At 38.0% G+C, this 20249-nt stretch overlaps 2 protein-coding genes and 1 long non-coding RNA gene across 7 annotated transcripts in view; 1 reads left to right on the top strand and 2 right to left on the bottom strand.

Moving 5' to 3' along the window:
- LOC105219641 (transmembrane protein 132C) overlaps positions 1-10716 on the bottom strand; it is a 58969-nt gene extending 48253 nt beyond the window's left edge. For 2 of the 5 annotated variants that reach the window (XM_054232637.1, XM_011195912.3), the window contains exon 1: positions 10313-10716. Coding sequence is in view for 4 of the 5 variants with exons in the window: in XM_011195912.3 (XP_011194214.1) it covers positions 10313-10358 (46 nt within the window). In the remaining variant the exon portion in view is untranslated. Of the gene's footprint in view, positions 1-4139; positions 4839-10312 lie in introns of those variants that run through there. The other 3 variants (XM_054232636.1, XM_054232635.1, XM_054232634.1) reach the window with 3 other exon arrangements.
- On the top strand, positions 4349-7011 carry LOC128922303 (uncharacterized). Its single transcript, XM_054232299.1, has 3 exons — positions 4349-4799; positions 6096-6954; positions 7008-7011. Exons 1-3 carry the CDS (start codon positions 4349-4351, stop codon positions 7009-7011), a joined length of 1314 nt encoding a protein of 437 aa, XP_054088274.1.
- A 679-nt stretch (positions 10717-11395) lies between the features above and the next one.
- On the bottom strand, positions 11396-12594 carry LOC128922373 (uncharacterized). Its single transcript, XR_008471619.1, has 3 exons — positions 12256-12594; positions 11894-11954; positions 11396-11818 (listed from the first exon to the last, which is right to left on the bottom strand). It is a non-coding gene; the product is annotated as an uncharacterized LOC128922373 (long non-coding RNA).
- Positions 12595-20249: the final 7655 nt, after the last annotated feature.

Below are 20249 nucleotides of genomic sequence, written 5' to 3' on the forward strand. Positions count from 1 at the left end.
AATAGTAGAATTTAAATTGTTGTTGTCTCCATATTTTAAATGTAAAAATGTGTGTGTATAATAGTGAAAAGTGAGAATATTGTGTTTCGATAATTTTCGATATACCGTCATTTTAATTTTAATTTTTTTTTCGCGTTTTTTGTTGGTAGTTAAAAAATAATTAAGTAATATTAAATATCGATATGTTTTAACGATAGAACGGCTAATTAAAATAAAGCTTATTTGTTTTGGAACTTTTTGCACTAATATTATATATTTTATATTATTACATATTTTATTTCTTATGTTTTTATACTCTCGCAATAAAGTTGCTTAAGAGAGTATTATAGTTTTGTTCACATAACGGTTGTTTGTAACACCCAAAACTAAACGAGTTAGATATAGGGTTATATATACCAAAGTGATCAGGGTGCAGAATGGAGTTCAAATCCGGATGTCTGTCTGTCCGTTCGTCCGTCTGTGCAAGCTTTAACTTGAGTAAAAATTAAGATATCTTGATGAAACTTGGAAGACTTGTTTCTTGGCACCATAGGAAGGTTTCTTTCGAAGATGAGCAAAATCGGACCACTGCCACGCCCACAAAATAGCGAAAACCGAAAACACATAAAGTGCCATAACTAAGCCATAAATAAAGCTATTGAAGTAAAATTTGGTACAAAGGATTGTTCTAGGAAGGGGCATATTTGGATGTAATTTTTTTGGGAAAGTGGGCATGGCCCCGCCCCCTACTAAGTTTTTTGCACATATCTCGTAAACTACTGAAGCTATCTCGTTTTTTCCAGGCATTTTCTTATATAGTCCAAAAATGGAGGATATCGGATTATAACCAAGCCCACCTCCCATACAATGTTAATGTTGGAAATGACTAAAAATGCTTTTATTCAGTAATGGAAAACATCAGAAACCTTAAATTTCATTATAAAGAAGATGCAGAAGGGCTTCACCTAAATTGGTATACAAAATTTTAAGTGGGTGTGGCTCCGCCCACTTATAGGTCTAAAACCATATCTCCGAAACTATTCGACCAATATCAATGAATTTTGGTTTGTAATATTTTCCTTATATAGTCCAAAAATGGAGGATATCGGATTATAACCACGCCCACCTCCCATGCAATGTTTATGTTGAAAATTACTAAAAATGCTTTTATTCAGTAAGGGAAAACACCAGAAACCTTCAATTTCATTATAAAGAAGATGCAGAAGGGCTCCATCTAAATTGGTATACAAAATTTTAAGTAGGTGTGGCTTCGCCCACTTATGGGTCTAACACCATATCTCCGTAACTATTCGACCAATATCAATGAATTTTGGTTTGTAATATTTTCCTTACACCCCAATGATATGTTGTAAAAATAGGCCAAATCGGATCACAACCACGCCCACTTCCTATATACCAGAACATTGAAGTCCATCTGAATCGTTAACTTTACAATATATTATATAATGCCTAAGACAGACATATGGTTTCTGTACTACGATGTATACTACAATAAAAGCTCAAGAAACCATATACCAGCATAGTGACACACATGTAGTATTTTAATATGTTTACATTCATCAGCTGATACAAATAAATTCAAGCAAAATGTAATTATGAATAACAGGCAGGAAAATTGATCCTGACTTAGTTATAACTTCAAGCAATCTTAAAATATTATTGTCCAATATAATTGTTACATACATATTACATATTATTCACATCATTTTTTTTTCAAATTTTGTTTTTATTTTATATTTCAATAAATTTTGAATTTAATTTATTTTCTGTATGTCAAAATGTCAGAAAACATGACTGTGGGAGAAGCGCTTAAAGCTTTCGGTGTGTTCAATACAATCCATTGTAGTACATTTCACAACACCACAAAATTTCAATGGTTTCTAGAACTCTGTTGTAGTACGAAACACCATTTGCTTTCAAACAAAATTCGGAAAACCGGTGATACACATATGGTTTCTGAAGCATACTACGATAGTGAACATATCGGAACAGAACTTTGCATAAATACAGCATTTATAGTGTGACAACCCTTTCTAAAAATCGCCGAAATCGGACCATAGGTTTTAAAGACCCCATATATCGCACATGAAACCTCGGTGCTTCTAACCTAACAAATTACGTCCGAGGGCCGTTCTTGATATTAATTTAATAGCCGAGTCTATATTCAATGCCTCGAATTCTTCTTTTGAAAGACCCATAGAGATGGATACGGAAGATTTCGCTCCTATTGAAGAAGCTGTCTCAAATGGAACCGGTGCATCGAAGCAGCTTCTTCCACTTTTTGAAACGGGAAATCGGGATCTAGTTCTAAAGCATCTTCCATTCCTTGAGGAGGAACATTTAAATAGTTCTGAAAAGGCGCGCTAAGAGGTCAGGTCTGACAGCAAGCACAGATAGAAAGTAGTAATTGAGGGAAGAGAATAGAATTTTACAAGTAAAATTAGATGAAAAAGAACAGGAGAATAGAAGTTTAAAGGCTCAGTTGGTCCAAATGGCCACTGAATTAGAAAGATGTAGGGAAATAACAAGAAATAGTTCATTTAGGGAACAGTCAGACCCTCCTGAGTTAGTTTGTAGCAATGTTCCTCCTCAGTTAGGAGCTTGTATTAGGAGTATTTTTTATACTCTCGCAACAAAGTTGCTAAGAGTGTATTATAGTTTTGTTCACATAACGGTTGCTTGTAACACCCAAAACTTAACGAGTTAGATATAGGGTTATATCAGGGCGACGAGTCGAGTCAAAATTCCATTCATCATTCAATTCGGTAGCCATGCCCCCTAAGACCCGGAGAGGTGCGCGAGCTATTTTAGCCGACAATTTATACTGCACCCCCCAGATGACAAGGCTAAAAGACGTGTCACCAGACGGCTGCGCAAAATCCGAAACAACGGCGCGCCACTTGTTTTCACCAGTGGGGAGGTTCAGGAGGTCATCAGGAAGATCAAGTTCTCTAAGGCCATCGGTCCTGACGGAATCAATTCTTTATTTTTGAAACACCTGGGTTCAACGGGAGTAGAATATCTCACCAAGATACTTAATTTGTCGCTAACCATTCTTAAAATACCCGATATGTGTAAAATCGGAGTAGTGGTTCCACTACTGAAACCTGGGAAACCCGCCAACCAAGGGGAGTCCTATCGCCCGATAACTCTCCTTTCTCCAGTAGTGAAGGCACTTGAGGCCTTGCTGCTCCCGACACTCACGTATCATCTGAACCTAGCGGAACATCAACATGGTTGACACTATGCGTCATAAATGGCGAGATAGTTCATGGTCTTAATCAAAAACTACCCTGTAAGAGAACCGTCCTAGTGGCGTTGGAGCTTTTGACACGGTCAACTTCACAACGCTACTAGCAGACATCAAGCAAACAAAACTATCTCCAGGACTGAAGAGATGGATTATGAACTACCTGAGCGGTCGGCAATCATCTGTATTATTTCGAGGTAAAACATCGAAACTCAGGAAAATTAAACAAGGGGTGGGGAAACTTTAGTATAGTATCCCCCGATTTCAGGGTTATAATAGGTATGGTTGGAAAGAGGACGATCTCCAGATTACGAATATATATAATAGTTGCAGGAGACTTATAGTTTTCAAGATATTCGCATTTAAAATTGAAAATTTCATAAATTTTATGTGGCGATATTTCGATTAGTAGTTAACTTTTAATTTATATAATGCGCTTATTATACACTAACACTTCACTAAATTGTTTCCACATACTTATTTTATATCAATTGGTTTAATATTTGCTTTAAATAAGCATTTTAATTTTTGCACAATTTTGACTATACGCACAATAACCAGGTTGACAGATATCAAGTTAACGGGGGATACTATACTAAAGCCGACCACAAGGGATTTCACAGGACAGTGTCCTCTCCCCGCTACTGTTTAATTTCTATATCTCTAAACTCCTTCAACCACCAGAGGGAATTTCAGTTACCTCCTATGCAGATGATTGTACGATAATAACGTCGGGCACTGGCATCGGACATGACGTCATAGAGGGTATAACTCTCTATTTAACACTTAATTTTCTTTAATGGGTAATTTAAATGTTTTTTAAACAAAGTAAGATTTCATTTAAAGAATCGAAGTGTATTCAACAAAGTGAACTAAGTTTTTGACTTACCCGTTTTTGTCGCATCTTTTTTCTTTCTCTCGCTAGTGCTGTTGTTGAGCATCTGCAATTCTAGCGGTATCTGTGCTATAACGCCACTTTACAGTTGTTTACAAAGAACTTTTTCTTTTATTGTTAATTTCTCGTTGTGACTATTTCTTATTGTTAACTTGTGCTACATTCATACAGTTTTGCATACATAAAAAGTAATAGTTTTCACAATGCCCCCTGGGGCCAACAATCTGGGTGATAATAGGTTTGCCCTATTATCCACAGCCCAGAAGACTAAAAGAAAAAAGCCTGAACAAACAACGTTGGACCAATTTCCGGAACTCCCGATAACAAAGAAGGATGACCCCAAATACCTCGTCATTAAGTCGCGGGATGCCAGTAAACCTATTACATCCATCTCCTGCTTTGCGATTTATAAAGGTATTCAATCTATCAGTAAAGATATTAACAACATTTCGTCACTTCGCGATGGCAGCCTACTCCTCCTTGTAAAAAATCAAAAAATTGCTGATAAATTCCTTTCCACTACGAATCTACCCGGTGCAGGCGCTGTTGAAGTCGCTCTTCACAGCACCCTTAACTCAGTCAAGGGCACAATTTATGCCCCCTTTATTTGCCAACTTAGCGACGATGAAATAATCGAAGGTCTCAAGGAACAAGGTGTCTCTGCAGTCCATAAGTTTAACAAATTGGTTAAAGGCGTTCGCGTACCTACTGGTGCCGTATTATTAACATTCAATAAATATACACTTCCTTACAGAATTGATGTAGCCTGGAGAACCCTAGATGTCCGTCCGTACTACCCTAATCCTATGCGCTGCAAAACTTGTCAGCTATTAGGACACACCGCTAAACACTGCCAAAAAACTCCTTCCTGTGTCATTTGCAACCTTCCTCCTAACCACCCTTCACCTTCTGATTGCACCAGAGTTTACTGCGCGAACTGCGCCGGGGAACACCCCTCGTCCTCTAATGCTTGCCCTAAATTTATTCAATCGAAAGAAATATTAAAGATTAAAACTATACACAAATGCACCATGCGGGACGCCATTTCTATGTATAAAAATCAACTTCCTTCCACCCCATCCCCCTTCTCCTTTGCCAACGTGGCAAAAATCCAAACCAATACCGATATAAATACAAACTCAAAAAATCCTAATAACAAAGATAATACTTCAATATCAAAAAATTCTAACCTTAATAATAACGCAACAACAACAAAAGCTAACAACGTATCATCCTCCACCATCAATCCATTGCATCACATAGAACTTCCAGAAACTCTAAAGAACTCCCCTCTTCAATACCCCTCTCCCTTGAATTCTTCCCCCTCCCCATCTTTCTCTCCACTTTCTCACATCCCATCGCCCGCCTCACACACCTTATCTCCCCTGGCATCTTTTGCCATCTCTCCTCTTGCTCATAACACCAATCCAACTTCCTCCTCCCTTTCATCTCCTTCACATTCGTTGATGGAACAATAAATCCCCTTACCTCACATTATTATTTTTTTATCCATGTTATCCATCCTTCAGTGGAATATCAACGGATACTTAAATAACTACATCGAACTCGAACTTTTAATTAAAATATTCAACCCCTCAGCAATTTTATTAAATGAAACTCATCTTGCCAACAATATTGTAGCTCATACCCCCAAGGCATATATAGGTTATTTTTATAACCTCCCCAACAATACCACCAGCAAACAGGGAATAGCCATTCTTATCAACAGAAAAGTACCACATAACACCCTCCCCCCTACTCTTTCAAACATCTCCTCCCTCTCCATAGAAATTCTTTCTCCTAACAAACTCATCATTATTTGTGCCTATTCCCCTCCTAATGAATCATTCACTTTAAGTGATATCTTTCATCTCGTCCCGTCTTGTACTACCCCTTTCTTACTGGCCGGTGATTTTAACGCTTGGAACCTCCTTTGGGGGTCTCCCTCAGCTAATCCCAAAGGTCGAATTATTGAAGATTTTATACTTGGTTCTAACTGCATTGTTCTTAATGACGGTTCCCCCACCCACTTTTCCACTCACTCTTCCTTTACACATATTGACCTATCGCTTTGTTCCTCATCCCTACTCACTAAAACCGAATGGCTCCGGATTGATGACCTACATGGTAGCGATCACTTCCCCATTCTTTCTAAAATTTCCTCTCCCCATCATGCATCCCGGTTTAAAACTAGAGTACACTTTAAAACAGACTTGGCTGATTGGGATAAGTTTGAACATTTCTGCGAATCTCTTTCCTGTCTTTTCCCCATTTCGTCCAATGTCCATCAGGAGTCCTCACGTATTCAAAAAATTATCCGTTCTGCAGCCAATTATTCCATACCTCAGTCCTCCTCTAAATCACTCAAACCTGCACCTCGTTGGTGGAATAGTGAACTTTGTGCGTTGAGACAACAAAAACAATTTGCTTGGCACCAATTTAAGCGCACTCGCTCAAATGCTAACTTGATGCAATACAAAAAATCTAATGCGATTTTTCGTCGTAAGGCGAAAGCTGCTAAAGTACTCTGTTTTCAAAAGTTCACTAGCGAAATCAATTCCTCTTCTAACCAAAAAAAGATCTGGGCTGACATAAGGAGACTGTCTGGTTTAACCTCCTTTTCTCCGATTTCTCTCCTCACTTCTCCTCGTGGCAACCTACTATATCCGCAAGATATAGCCTTAGAATTTGCGCTTCACTTTTCCAACGTTTCCTCGGATTCCAGTTTTTCTCCTGAATTTTCCTCCAGCAAACTGTCCATTCTCTCCTCCCTTTACCTTCCTCCCTCGAACTTGTCTTCTTCAGCTAGGTTTTTAGATTCTGATATATCCATTTTTGAACTCCTCTCTGCACTCACTGTAGTTAAAGGCAAAACCCCAGGGATTGATAAAATATCCTACCCTATTATTAAACACCTCCCTCCCTTCCTGCTATCCCGTCTAATTAATCTTTATAATAACATCCTTCGGACAGGCAAATATCCTCTTCTTTGGAAAACCAGCGCTGTCATTCCCATTTTAAAACCTGGTAAGCCCCCCTGCGAAGTCAATAGTTATCGGCCTATATCCCTCCTACCTTGCTTAGGTAAACTTATGGAGAAAATCATTGCTATCAGGCTATCCTGGTATGCTCAATCTAACAATCTTATAAGCTTTTGATCGTATTGGTATACACGTGGTATTAAGGCAGCTCAGAAAATGGAAAGTCGGCTCACATATATATAACTTTGTTAAATCTTTTCTCACTAAACGTAAAATTAGTGTACTTGTTTCTAATGTCCGATCCTCTATACTTCCTCTTGATAATGGAACACCCCAAGGTTCCCCCCTTTCAGTCATTCTTTTTATTATCGCATTTGATGAAATCGGTACAGTTTTATCTGACTTCCCTAATATCAGTCACCAAATCTATGCTGATGATTTAATATTATTTTCTAATGCCTCCGATTTGTCCGTTGTTACGTCTTCCTTTTCTAGAATCTTAACCCTCTTAATCCACTGGTCTGGTTCTTCGGGCACGTCAATTTCTTCCTCTAAATCTAAGTTATTACATATTTGCAAGAAACGTCATTGTAATACACCCACACTTACCGTTAATAATATAAATTTAATCTGTACACATAGTTTTAAGTTCCTAGGCTTAATATTAGACTCTAAGTATTCATTTAAGCAACATTGTCAATATGTAAGAAAAAGACTATTTGTTAACTTAAACATAATCAAGTATCTTTCATGTAAGCGCTCACTCATTGGCCCGGCTCTACTGGTAAAGGTCACCAAAGCTCTCATCTTATCAATTATTAATTACGGCTTAGAAATATATGGACACCATTCAAAAAATCATATTAAGCTGCTTGCCGCCCCGTATCATTCTGCTGCCCGTCGTTCAATTCGTGCGTTTCCAACATCTCCGATAAAAAACATATTGCCTGAATCTGGACTTCCTTTTTTAAAAGACATTATTGAAGACAGCTTATATAAACTCTATCCTAAGCTCATAATCAATCCCAGTTTTATTCTGAAAAAGGATTTCCACTCAGCTCTGACACGTATACGATCGCCAAAGATTCAATCATCGTTATACAAATGCGCCATGTTTGTTAAAGAAAATGAGTTACCGCATAAAATAGCTTTACCCTGGAATATCAAACACCCCCCGTGGCGTGTGAATGAAGCCTCATTTGTTTCCGATTTAGTTCAACTACGAAAGAACAATACTTCTAGCAATGTTTATATAGCCCACTTCCTGAAAGTAACAGCTCCTCTCAAATCAGCTGGTTGGAAACTCCTATTCACAGACGGATCAAAAGGAACTCACACCTCCTTCGCTGCAGTTAGTGAAGATGATAACCCTATTTCGTATGGCCTGCTATTTTCCTTCTGTTCAATACTCAAAGCTAAACAAAGGAAAATATATTATATGTACTGACAGTTTATCCTGCTTTCAAGCTTTAAAAAACAGCAATAACTCTAATTACATCATTTGCGCCATCAGAGACATTTTGATATTGCTCCCACATAAGCTCAGAATTATGTGGGTTCCCAGCCACTCGGGAATAATTGGAAACATGCTTGCGGACTCAATTGCCAAGGAAATGTGTCACTCTCCCACTATAACCTCACCACTTTTCGTTAAGGGCGACATCTACCGGCTCATCGCTCAACTGAGAAGTACCAATTTAGCTGCTGATTGGGTAATTTACAATCACCATTACTCAAGAATTAACCCAAATCGCACGAAACCTAACTTTCCGACCTCTCTGGCAGTCAATCTCATCACTCCGTACATCAGACTCCGCATTGGGCACACTATCATTACCAATGCACACCTTCTGGATGGCAGTCGCATCAGCCAATGTCCCTTTTGTGAGTCAACGGTTAGTGTGCTACACCTTCTGGTTTTTTGTCCCGCTCTGGACAGCCTCAGACTTATAAACTTTAACAACGATGATCCTATTCAGCTTTTAATGAACCCTACTATTAGCAACATATCTAAAATTTACAATTATCTGAAGGATACAGATCTCCTTCGATGTATTTAAACTAGTTTCTATTTTTCCCACCAGTCAGCCGAAAGCCTATGATGCTAGCGCTGCGTACTTTAGTTTATTTAATAATTTGTTTATTATGTAAGCTTTAATAAAAAAAAAAAAAAAAAACCGTCTTTTTTATCTTGAACAATATAATATATATTGATAAAATTGTTTGCAATTTGTCAGTTGAAGCACAAAACATTAGCAAATTGCATGAGTTTTTTTGCATAAGCAGAAAGTATTCGGCATTTCCTTTTATTAATTTAAAAATATATGAAATGTCATATACTTAGTTCACTTTGTTGAATACACTTTGGAAAGAATGTAGTGAAGTGTGAGTGTATTATAAGTGCAAAATATAAATTAAAAATTCTAAATATATAGAGAAAATACGTGTTAAAATGTACCAAATTTTTATAAATACCATAAGCATAAATACCAAGTTAAATATAACCTATATATATTCTTAATCTGGAGGGTCTCCTCTATCCGACCATGCCCACTTTTTCCCCGAAATCGTGGGATGCTATACTAAAGTTTTCCCTATTTTGTTGCTAAAAAAACCTCAAATTTAAAAAAATAAGAAAATAGCGGTTTTAACGTTATTGTACGACAACACTTTTTTCTCTGAATTAATAAATGTAAATGTTTTTTGTTTACATGCATATGTACATTTAAATCTGGAGTGAGAAGAGAACCTCTGGTTGGTACGGATAATTATTTTATTTCTTTTCACAGTCCTAAATACTTCTACATTTCTCATTAATAATAAAATTACCCAAAATATTTGCAAATATCGCACTATCCTATTATAAATAATTATAATAATTAACCAGAGGGTGTGGCAAATAATATTTATTGCATATATTTTCTATACTTAAATATGTACATATAATGTGTAACAGTTAAATTAAATACAAATAAAGCAAACAATTAAAATACGAGTTGTTCCATTCTATAGGAAAAATCTTTTGTTCGATTGAACGTAAGTAGTAATGGTGTTTAAAATATAAAAACACATACTGAATATGTGTGTACAAACGAATGTGTTTTCATATCTTCGAATGAAGAAGTGTGTACCCAAAATAAGATAATTTAGCCCCTACCACGATCTTATGGTTATAAACAAACTTACTCGTGTATGATGTCAGTAATAATAACATCAATATTTTAGAAACCATTTTGTAGTGTTCCTCCAATTTAGCTCCAACTCAAGTCTTCACATTGATGGCACAACAAATATTCAGCAATGTTAATAATTACACATTTTTATAAGCAATTGTACAACACTTTATCGATTCCTACGAAAGTATACACACATATGAACACTTTAAATAGGACATTTTCCTAACTCCATGGTAATTTCATGATTAGCATTAAGTTTAAATCAATTTTCATATAAAAACACTCCTCGTAACATTTTTTAGCCTTATACAATTAACACACTATGTAATAACTTATCTCCTCCTTAAATTGATTCAAAACGAAAAACTACTTCAATACAACTTCACTTTGAGATGAAGACAACCAAAACTAATCACAGGACAAGAAAGTCGATAACTAAGCGGGAACAGTTGTTGATGACCGTTCAATCATAATACCCTGCAAGTCGAGTAGAGTTACTTATATTATGGTGTATTCGTTACCAGTAAAGAAAGCTTGTATTATTTTTTTGGTCTCTTTTGTTCTAGCAGAAGGAAAAAAGTTACCATTTCTCCTCTTTTACGGCATGTCGGTTTGATTATCTTGCTCACCCTCTCTCATTGATTTTGGTGCCAATGCTGCATATGTCTTTCTGCTCTAATTTTTCTATCGTTTTGGAAAGGCATATGTCACTCTGTGGTTAGCAGAACCCCCTGTAGTAGTGTTTTTTTAATCAGCCATCTATCAGTGCAGACTGTTCGATTTATCATTTTCAGGGTAACCCTTTAATCACAGGTATTGGTCATTTGTTGGGTCACCGTTTCGTTACTTAAATTTGGTTCATTGATCTCCATTGGTCTTCATTCTATAGGTCACCAACTTTTCCGTTTAAAAATGAAAAATTTAAATTGTTTTATTTTTATTTATTTATTATAATTGTATGATGTGTTTACATTTATAAATTAGTATGGTATAATATTTTAAATTTTTAATAATCATTATAGATTAATATTTAAATATTAGTATTTCAGTACAAAATGAACTTTCATTTTTACAAACGTTTTTGCAGCTATCATTTAAACATTGACAAAATTTACATATTTTACAAATAAAGTTAGTATTAATTATTAAATTTTTACTTTTCACATATTAATTATTAAATTTTTATTTTTTGTAGTTGTTGTTATACAATACAAATAAAATTAAACTACTATTACGATTGTTATTAGTATTCGAACATTCATTTGTATAATTTAACAAAATTTTACATTTAAATTATGAATTAGCAAATGAATACATTAGTACTAAACGCGAACGATTTCCTTATAACTATCCTGTAAGGATCCAACGAAACTAATCAACCAATATTGTTTGATGTCAATTCCACGCAATTCTATCTCATATGTACATCATAAAAGGGTTCAGCTCGCCGGAAAGAGGTTGTGCAACTGCTAATCTAAATGCCCGATGGGATTTGTTGTTGTCTTGTTGATCATGTCTGAAAAATATTTAGAAATTGAAATTGTTATTAACGATTAGAAAATATTAATATATTTGTATTCGTAGTACAAACCTAAGAAAAGTTTTAACTATTGTAATCCTCCATTTGTGCAAAGTATTTGTGTTTCCAATATCTGAAACGGATAATGAAAATATAAGTAATGATAAAAAAACAAATGTATATATATATGTGTATGTGAGCTTAATGCTTGTAATAACTAAACAAAAAATATGCAACGTTTTGACAACAAAATAAAAATTATTATTCTAGTATAAATAAATAAATTAATAAATGCATTTCTGATATTTACAACTAAGGAATAATATGTACATCTTAAAACATTAGCAGTATGCAGTAAACAGATTTTGGGAACAATGCACCAGATGCGTACTTATACATACATACATACATTTTAAGTTTCACTAGTCACATACCTAGTAAGGTTATTAACAAAATAATAATAATCCATTATTTTGGACACAATGCATCTTAAGTTTCACTAATCACGTACCGACTGAGGTTATTTACATAAATACTATTTTGGACACAATGCAACAGATGCATTCTTGTACATACATACATACATATGTAAGTAAAAGATATATCCATTCACTTAAAATTTTATTTTCAAATGATCAGCGGCCATGGCGGCGATTTTTGAACGGTTCATTGTATCTCTCTCTTATACATACAAAAATTAGGGTTAATGAATTTTGCTACTCTAACTACCGAGATTGCCACTTAACTACAAAATGTTAGCAATGTGTATGTATTGGTAAAAGTTGAAAAAAAAATTGCATGTGTAGTTATCCTGTTAATCATGCGCTTAGTGTTGCACTACTTTCTTTGGTAAAAAAAATTAAATCTGCGCAAAAATAATGTTTTTTACCACTTCATTTCCATGCCTTTCGTTTTATTTAATCAATTATAATATATATCAAGTTAAAAATATTACAAAAATATATTGATGTTGTCCTTTTTGGTAATACTTTGTCCATTGAGCCTTTTTTACCACTACATAGTAGGGATAGATAGTAGGGAAGGCCTACCATTCATACTACACAACACCATGCAATATCGTTTTATCGAAGGTGACATCGACCGCAGGGACACTATCCTAGCTATCGCCCGAATATTAGTGCGCTACTTCGTGGTGAAAACCGATTGGTGCTAGGCGACTTTAACGCGCACCATGTTCTTTGGCATTATTGTCTGTCAAATGAGCGGAAAGGGATGGAGCTGGCAGAACAGCTCGACATTCTGCACAATGAATGACGAAGCCCCTACCAGAATTATCAGCATTTGCAGCTGCTCGCCGGACATCACTATTGCTAGCGATGGTCTGATAAACTGCATAACCTGGCGACCTATGCTAACTCTTGCATCAGAACATCTGCCCATAATTATCTCGATTGAAAAACCTCCCGATTTTATTTTTGCGGACAACCGCATTGTTAAATTTAGTAAAGCTAACTGGGACGGCTTCACAGAATTCAGCGAGAATGCCTTCGCCGCCCTACCCATTCCTACGGACATAATCGTTGGCGAACGTCAATTCCGCATGGTGATCACTGCTGCTACTGCTCGCTTCATACCAGCCGGAAGAATTTCAAACATGCGCCTGAATTTCCCGGTTGAAGCGGCAGTTGTAGCAAATGAGCGTTACGCCAGGTCGATCCCTGTAATTCCCGCTTAAGAGATCTTAATTTGGAGATGCGACAGCTGGTAAACAACTACATATAAGCGCACGAAATGGGTAGAGTCCAGCAATCTTTCCACTGGTGTTAGCAAGCTCTGGTCAACCGCAAATCCCTTTCAAACCCGAGGAGACATGACGACCGGGTTGAAATTCAATTCGGTAGCCATGCCCCCTCGGACCCGGAGAGGTGCGAAAGCTATTTTAGTACACAATTTATACTGCACCCCCCGGATGACAAGGCTAAAAGACGTGTCACCAGACGGCTGCGCAAAATGCGAAACAACGGCGCGCCACTTGTTTTTACCAGTGGGGAGATTCAGGAGGTCACCAGGAAGACCAAGTCCTCCAAAGCCATCGGCCTTGACGGAATCAATTCTTTAATGTTGAAACACCTAGGTTCAACGGGAGTGGAATATCTCACCAAGGTACTCAATATGTCGCTAACCACTCTAAAATTCCAGATATGTGTAAAATCGTAAGAGTGGTTCCACTACTGAAACCAGGGAAACCCGCCAACCAAGGGGAGTCTTATCGCCCGATAACTCTCCTTTCCCCAGTAGTGAAGACACTTGAGGCCTTGCTGCTCCCGACACTCACGTATCATCTGAACCTAGCGGAACATCAACATGGTTGACACTAAGCGTCATAAATGGCGAGATAGTTCACTAAGCGTCATAAATGGCGAGGTAGTTCATGGTCTTAATCAAAAACTACCCTGTAAGAGAACCGTCCCAGTGGCACTTGCACTCGCACCCACTAAATCCACGTCGACCCTCTTTACCAACTGGATGAAGGAGTACAGACTAAATCTGAATATTCACGTCGATGGCACACCAATACCGACTGTGAATAATCCCAAGATTTTGGATGTCATTTGACAGTCTGCACTCCTTCACTCCACACACGACCGCGATAATCACTAAAGTACAGAGCCGCAACAAAATCCTCAAGTCGCTAGCCGGTAGGACATGGAGAAAGGACAAAGAAACGTTGCTGGCCACTTACAAGGCTATCGGCCGGCCGGTCGTAAATTACGCAGCACCGGTATGGTCACCTGGATGCAGCGGCACGCAGCAGAGGAAGATACATACGTGTCAAAACACCGCACTCCGAACAGCTACAGGATGCCACTTGATGTCACCAGAAGCACATTTGCAAAATGAAGCCACTATGCTGCCTATTAAGGAGCATAATGAACTGTTTACCAAGCAGTTTCTACTTGCTGGAAGCAGAACCACCCCCAGGTGCATTAATAAGTCACTCCTACAATACGTCGACGATATTGAACAATACACCGATCAGACTGCGGACGCAGACAGTTTTAGACACGTTCTAAGCGCTATTCACAGAATGGCGTCCTTGGAACAAAACTACCACCTTTAGCGGACGAAGAGCATGAGTTGTCGCGTGAAACTCGAGTTACTTTTGCGCAAATTCGTTCTGGATATAATAGCAGGTTTTAACTCCTACTTATCCAGACTGAACCCCGACATACAAACTACATGTCCTGCATGCAACGAGTCCTCGCATGACACTACCACTTTTTTGCATGCCCAATGAACCCTACACATCTAACACCCCTTTCCCTTTGGTCAGACCCCGTCGAAAAGGAAAAATATTAGATCGAAGTGTTTGAGAAAAAGCTTGGTAAGTACCTCGAGGCACTTAAGCGGGATTTATTTAAATGCCTTTCCCACTTAAGTGTCTCAAAAGTCTTGCATGTTAAGAAGGGGCACTTGTGCGGGGATTACTGTATATCTCATTCTGCAGTCCTCTCTACTTCTTTCTTCACATACGTGATTGTTCTAAGCGTTTTAGATTGGAACCTCTGTATTACATCAATATTAGTTGCACAGATTAGTCCCACATTTGAATGCCATACATTCAAATCATCTTTATGACCGCATTGTATAACAGCACTCTGTTGTGTTGGCTAAGTTTAGAGTTTTTATTTAAGGGCCAATTTAAATTTGCTGCTCTTATCTTTCTGCAAGTTATTTTACTCGCTATATGTTTTCGCCACGTGAGGTTTCTAGCCAGATGAATTCCAAAATATGTTACTGTATGGGGTACTAAAATATTGTAAATTTTTACGGCCGGGTACGTTTTTGTTCTTCGACAAAATGTAATTTACTTGCTTTGTTCATTCACGTTTATACTTCAGTTGGCGAGGCATTCTTCAAAAGAACTTAAGTGATATCAAAATCTTGTTAATTATTGGACCATATAATGTTTTGAGTTGGGCCTTAATCTACTTTTCAAACTTTACATACTCACGCATTTCAGGTTCTTTCATTTTAAACCTGCAAATGCACTTGTCTCTTCAACCATCTTTATCTTTATGCGACATTGAATTTTCTTTTACCGGGATCTGGCACTAAAGACAATCATATTTTGGGATCCAGCAAAGCAATCTGAATTTTCTGACTTGTTGTGCCGAAGACGCCTTCATCAACCACGCTTGCGTTGAAATTGCCCAGCACGATTTCGACATGCTACCCCCCTCATAAGTTCATTCTTGGCGCCTCCCGTTGAGCTTTGGCTCTATCGTTGAGTGTTCATTGCGCTTCAATAGCACATAATTCAAAGATGTAGTCTTACTATAGAAAGGGGTGAATGATCATCATGGCTGGGAGCCCTTAAAGAACTCAGTCGCGAACTTAGTTTACATGGGATAAAAACTATACACTGAAAGAGCGCTTTTAAGCAAATTTCAAGAAGACGCAGACCAAACCATAACAAATTAATATTCACCACAGCAAACTAGCATCATCAGCTATAATTAACTGCATGACAGCTGAACAGCCTGATTTCGTTCTCTTTCTGAAGCCATGGGTTAATTGATGGCTTATCTGCAGATTGGGAACAGCGGAATACATTTTATACAAGGCAAACTGTAAAGGTAAAATTTCGTAATGTATGTATATTGGCCAGGAAAAACCTTAACAATTTTAAAATACATAGCTATAGTATTCAAGAAAACACGACTGTAAGCTGGGGGACGAGCAGAAGCAAATATAGGCTGGAGTTATATTTGCTAGTTATAAATGTATGTAGGTGTATTATCCCTATTGCACAGCAAAAGCTTAGTGCCTAGTGTATAGTTAAAGAGCGGTCAACGACTATCTCAGCTGATAAAAGCTTGAGCTTAAAAAATTACAGAAAGATTGCAAAAGGCAATTTAATGTAGCAAATCAATTTTTACCTCTGAAGGCTGTGGAAATTATTATAACCTGCTAAAACTATTAGGCAATTCACAAGCTTTGTTGTATGTCTTATGTCATATTTTAATATTCTTAAAAAATACGACACTTGTGAGCACCCTTAACTGTTGTATGTCATATTTCTACACTTATAGCGTTTTCTTTTCTCGATGAAAATGCTGCCTTTTTATATTTCAACATTATACAAATGCTGTACTACCTTTTTGAATGTTTTCCATTTTTTACGTGATAAAATAACAGAGAAATGTCTTCCTATTAAGCTAGTCAACTCTCATCCACAATTTGAAAATCCGAATACAGGGCAGAATAAATGTTACATTTTTTTGAGAAAAGAAAACGCTATTCATCAGCTGATAGTGAAAAATTAAGAAGACAGAAATGCTATATATCCGTGATCCGCGATAAAAAATCATCAATATATATATGCGATCATCCGATTTTGGCCTTAGCAAAAAAAAAGCGATTTTTACTGAGGCCAAAACCAGATATATGTCCGTAGTTTCCAGATATATACAATGTGCGGTATAAATCGGTTGAGAAGTGTTCGGGCAGAAGGGCACGAGCAAAACCGACCACTGACCGACCCAAAAAAAACCGTTCTTCACAGAAAACCGACTACCCACTCGTCGAAGTTTTGCCACAAAACGCCCCAAAGCCCCACCCACCGACCGCCCACACTGCCACGAGTGTGTCCCAAAAACAAAAACCGGTTCCAAAAAGTAACCGGTTACTGCAGTACTAGGCATATGCCGCAAAAAACCGAAAAAATTCGGCAGCAAGTGGGTAGGGGTATAGAATAGCGAACTCAAGAAACATACCACGCAGTGTTGAATAAGTCATATTTTAATTTTGCATGTGAAAAAATTTTGGGACTGTTAATGGATACTCAATGTACTAATGAAGTTATGTGAACAACCCATATTTGTTAAACCAAAAGTGGATCTAACATCTCACAAAACGAACTATTTAATATATGAGGTTACCACATTAATATTGATCTAAAAATAAATACAATATCACTGACAAAAGCATAAGAGACTTCAGTGATATAATAACTAATGCTGTTGAATATTAAACACCAAATAAAACCTATAAGTCACTTGGCTTCAGTCTTTAACTGAGCTGGTTTTGTGATTTTATCCGAAACTATTTACATATATGCTGTCTTGACAACGCATCTTTCACAATATTATTCTTCGAGACTAATAAAACTTGGTACGGGCTTTTCATACTTTAAATTTCAAATTTTACATGGATGTTGTTTAGTCCAAACAAATACTCCTCTGCATTACTCTCCAAAACGTAAGTAATGCAGAGGAGATGAACCCCCCAACTTCACCCATGACCATCACCCTTTACACACAACAACATGTAGAGAAAAAGAAGTGAAGTGAGTAACACGAAAACACCCAAAGCCGGGCTTTTCAAGTAAATTTAAAAACACGCGCTTTAAACTAAAGATCACAAATACACAAAACTCAATTTAAAGTGAACTAATAATACAAAACACAACACGCAAATTAAAATATAATAAACCTAACCCGAGAATACAAAAACCCGCACAAAACAAAGTGCAACTAAAGAAGGAAGAATAATCTACACATAACATAAATCCACAAAAGGAAGAATTATACTGTACACAACATAAAGAGGAATACAAACACAAAGCAGGTCACTATTTTAAATATCCACTAACACTAAACCGAAGGTTTCAAGACCGGAGCATCCTCATGTAGAGACCAAGGTGGTAATCTGGTAACCGATGTCCAGGGCATACTGGGATTATGGAGGGAACACTTCTCCGACCTGCTGAATGGCAGTGAGAGTACAACACCAGGAGATGGCGAACCCGATCCCCCAATCGATGACGATGGAACAGATGTTCCATTACCCGACCATGAAGAAATTCGAATAGCAATTACCCGCTTGAAGAACAACAAAGCAGCGGGGGCCGATAGATTACCGGCAGAACTATTCAAATACGGCGGCGAAGAACTGATAAGGTGCATGCATCAGCTTCTTTGCAGAATATGGTCGGAAGAAAGCATGCCTGACGATTGGAATCTCAGTGTGCTCTGCCCAATCCATAAAAAGGGAGATCCCACAATCTGCGCCAATTACCGTGGGATCAGCCTCCTAAATATCGCATACAAGGTTCTATCGAGCGTATTGTGTGAAAGACTAAAGCCCACCGTCAACAAACTGATTGGACCTTATCAGTGTGGCTTTAGACCTGGAAAATCGACAACTGACCAGATATTCACCATGCGCCAAATCTTGGAAAAGACCCGAGAAAAGAGGATCGACACACACCACCTTTTTGTCGATTTTAAAGCTGCTTTCGACAGCACGAAAAGGAGTTGCCTTTACGCCGCGATGTCTGAATTTGGTATCCCCGCAAAGCGAATACGGCTGTGTAAATTGACGTTGAGCAACACCAAAAGCTCCGTCATGATTGGGAAGGACCTCTCCGAGCCGTTCGATACCAAACGAGGTTCAGACAAGGTGACTCACTATCGTGCGACTTCTTTAACCTGATGCTGGAAAAAATTATAAGAGCTGCAGAGCTAAACCGAGAAGGTACAATCTTCTACAAGAGTGTACAGCTCCTGGCGTACGCCGATGATATTGATATCATCGGAAGCAACAACCGCGCCGTTTGTTCTGCTTTTTCCCGCATGGATAAGGAGGCGAAGCGAATGGGTCTGGAGGTGAATGAGGACAAGACGAAATATCTCCTGTCATCAAACAAACAGTCGGCGCATTCGCGTCTTGGCTCCCACGTCACTGTTGACAGTCATAACTTCGAGGTCGTAGATAATTTCGTATACCTGGGAACCAGCATCAACAACACGAACAATGTCAGCCTCGAAATCCAGCGCAGAATAACTCTTGCCAACAGGTGCTACTTTGGACTGAGTAGGCAATTGAAGAGTAAAGTCCTCTCTCGACGAACCAAAATCAAGCTCTACAAGTCGCTTATCATTCCCGTCCTGCTTTACGGTGCAGAAGCTTGGACGATGTCAACATCAGATGAGACGACACTAGGAGTTTTCGAGAGGAAAATTTTGCGCAAGATTTATGGTCCTCAGAACATTGGCAACGGCGAATACCGCAGACGATGGAACGATGAGCTGTACGAGTTATACGACGACATTGACATAGTTCAGCGAATAAAAAGACAGCGGCTACGCTGGCTAGGTCATGTTGTCCGAATGGACGAAAACACTCCAGCCCTGAAAGTGTTCGATGCAGTACCCGCCGGAGGAAGCCGAGGAAGGGGAAGGCCTCCACTCCGTTGGAGGGACCAGGTGGAGAGCGACCTGGTTACACTTGGGATCTCCAACTGGCGCCGAACTGCGAAGGAGAGAGACAGGTGGCGCACTATCGTCGATTCGGCTATAACCGGCTAAACGGTTGCAACGCCAATCACATACATACTAACACTAAATTATAACTAATTATACAAAGAACAATAAACCCTATTGTCAACCCACACCCCCGT

Source organism: Zeugodacus cucurbitae, chromosome 5 (assembly GCF_028554725.1).
Source record: "Zeugodacus cucurbitae isolate PBARC_wt_2022May chromosome 5, idZeuCucr1.2, whole genome shotgun sequence".
Taxonomy (NCBI): domain Eukaryota; kingdom Metazoa; phylum Arthropoda; class Insecta; order Diptera; family Tephritidae; genus Zeugodacus; species Zeugodacus cucurbitae.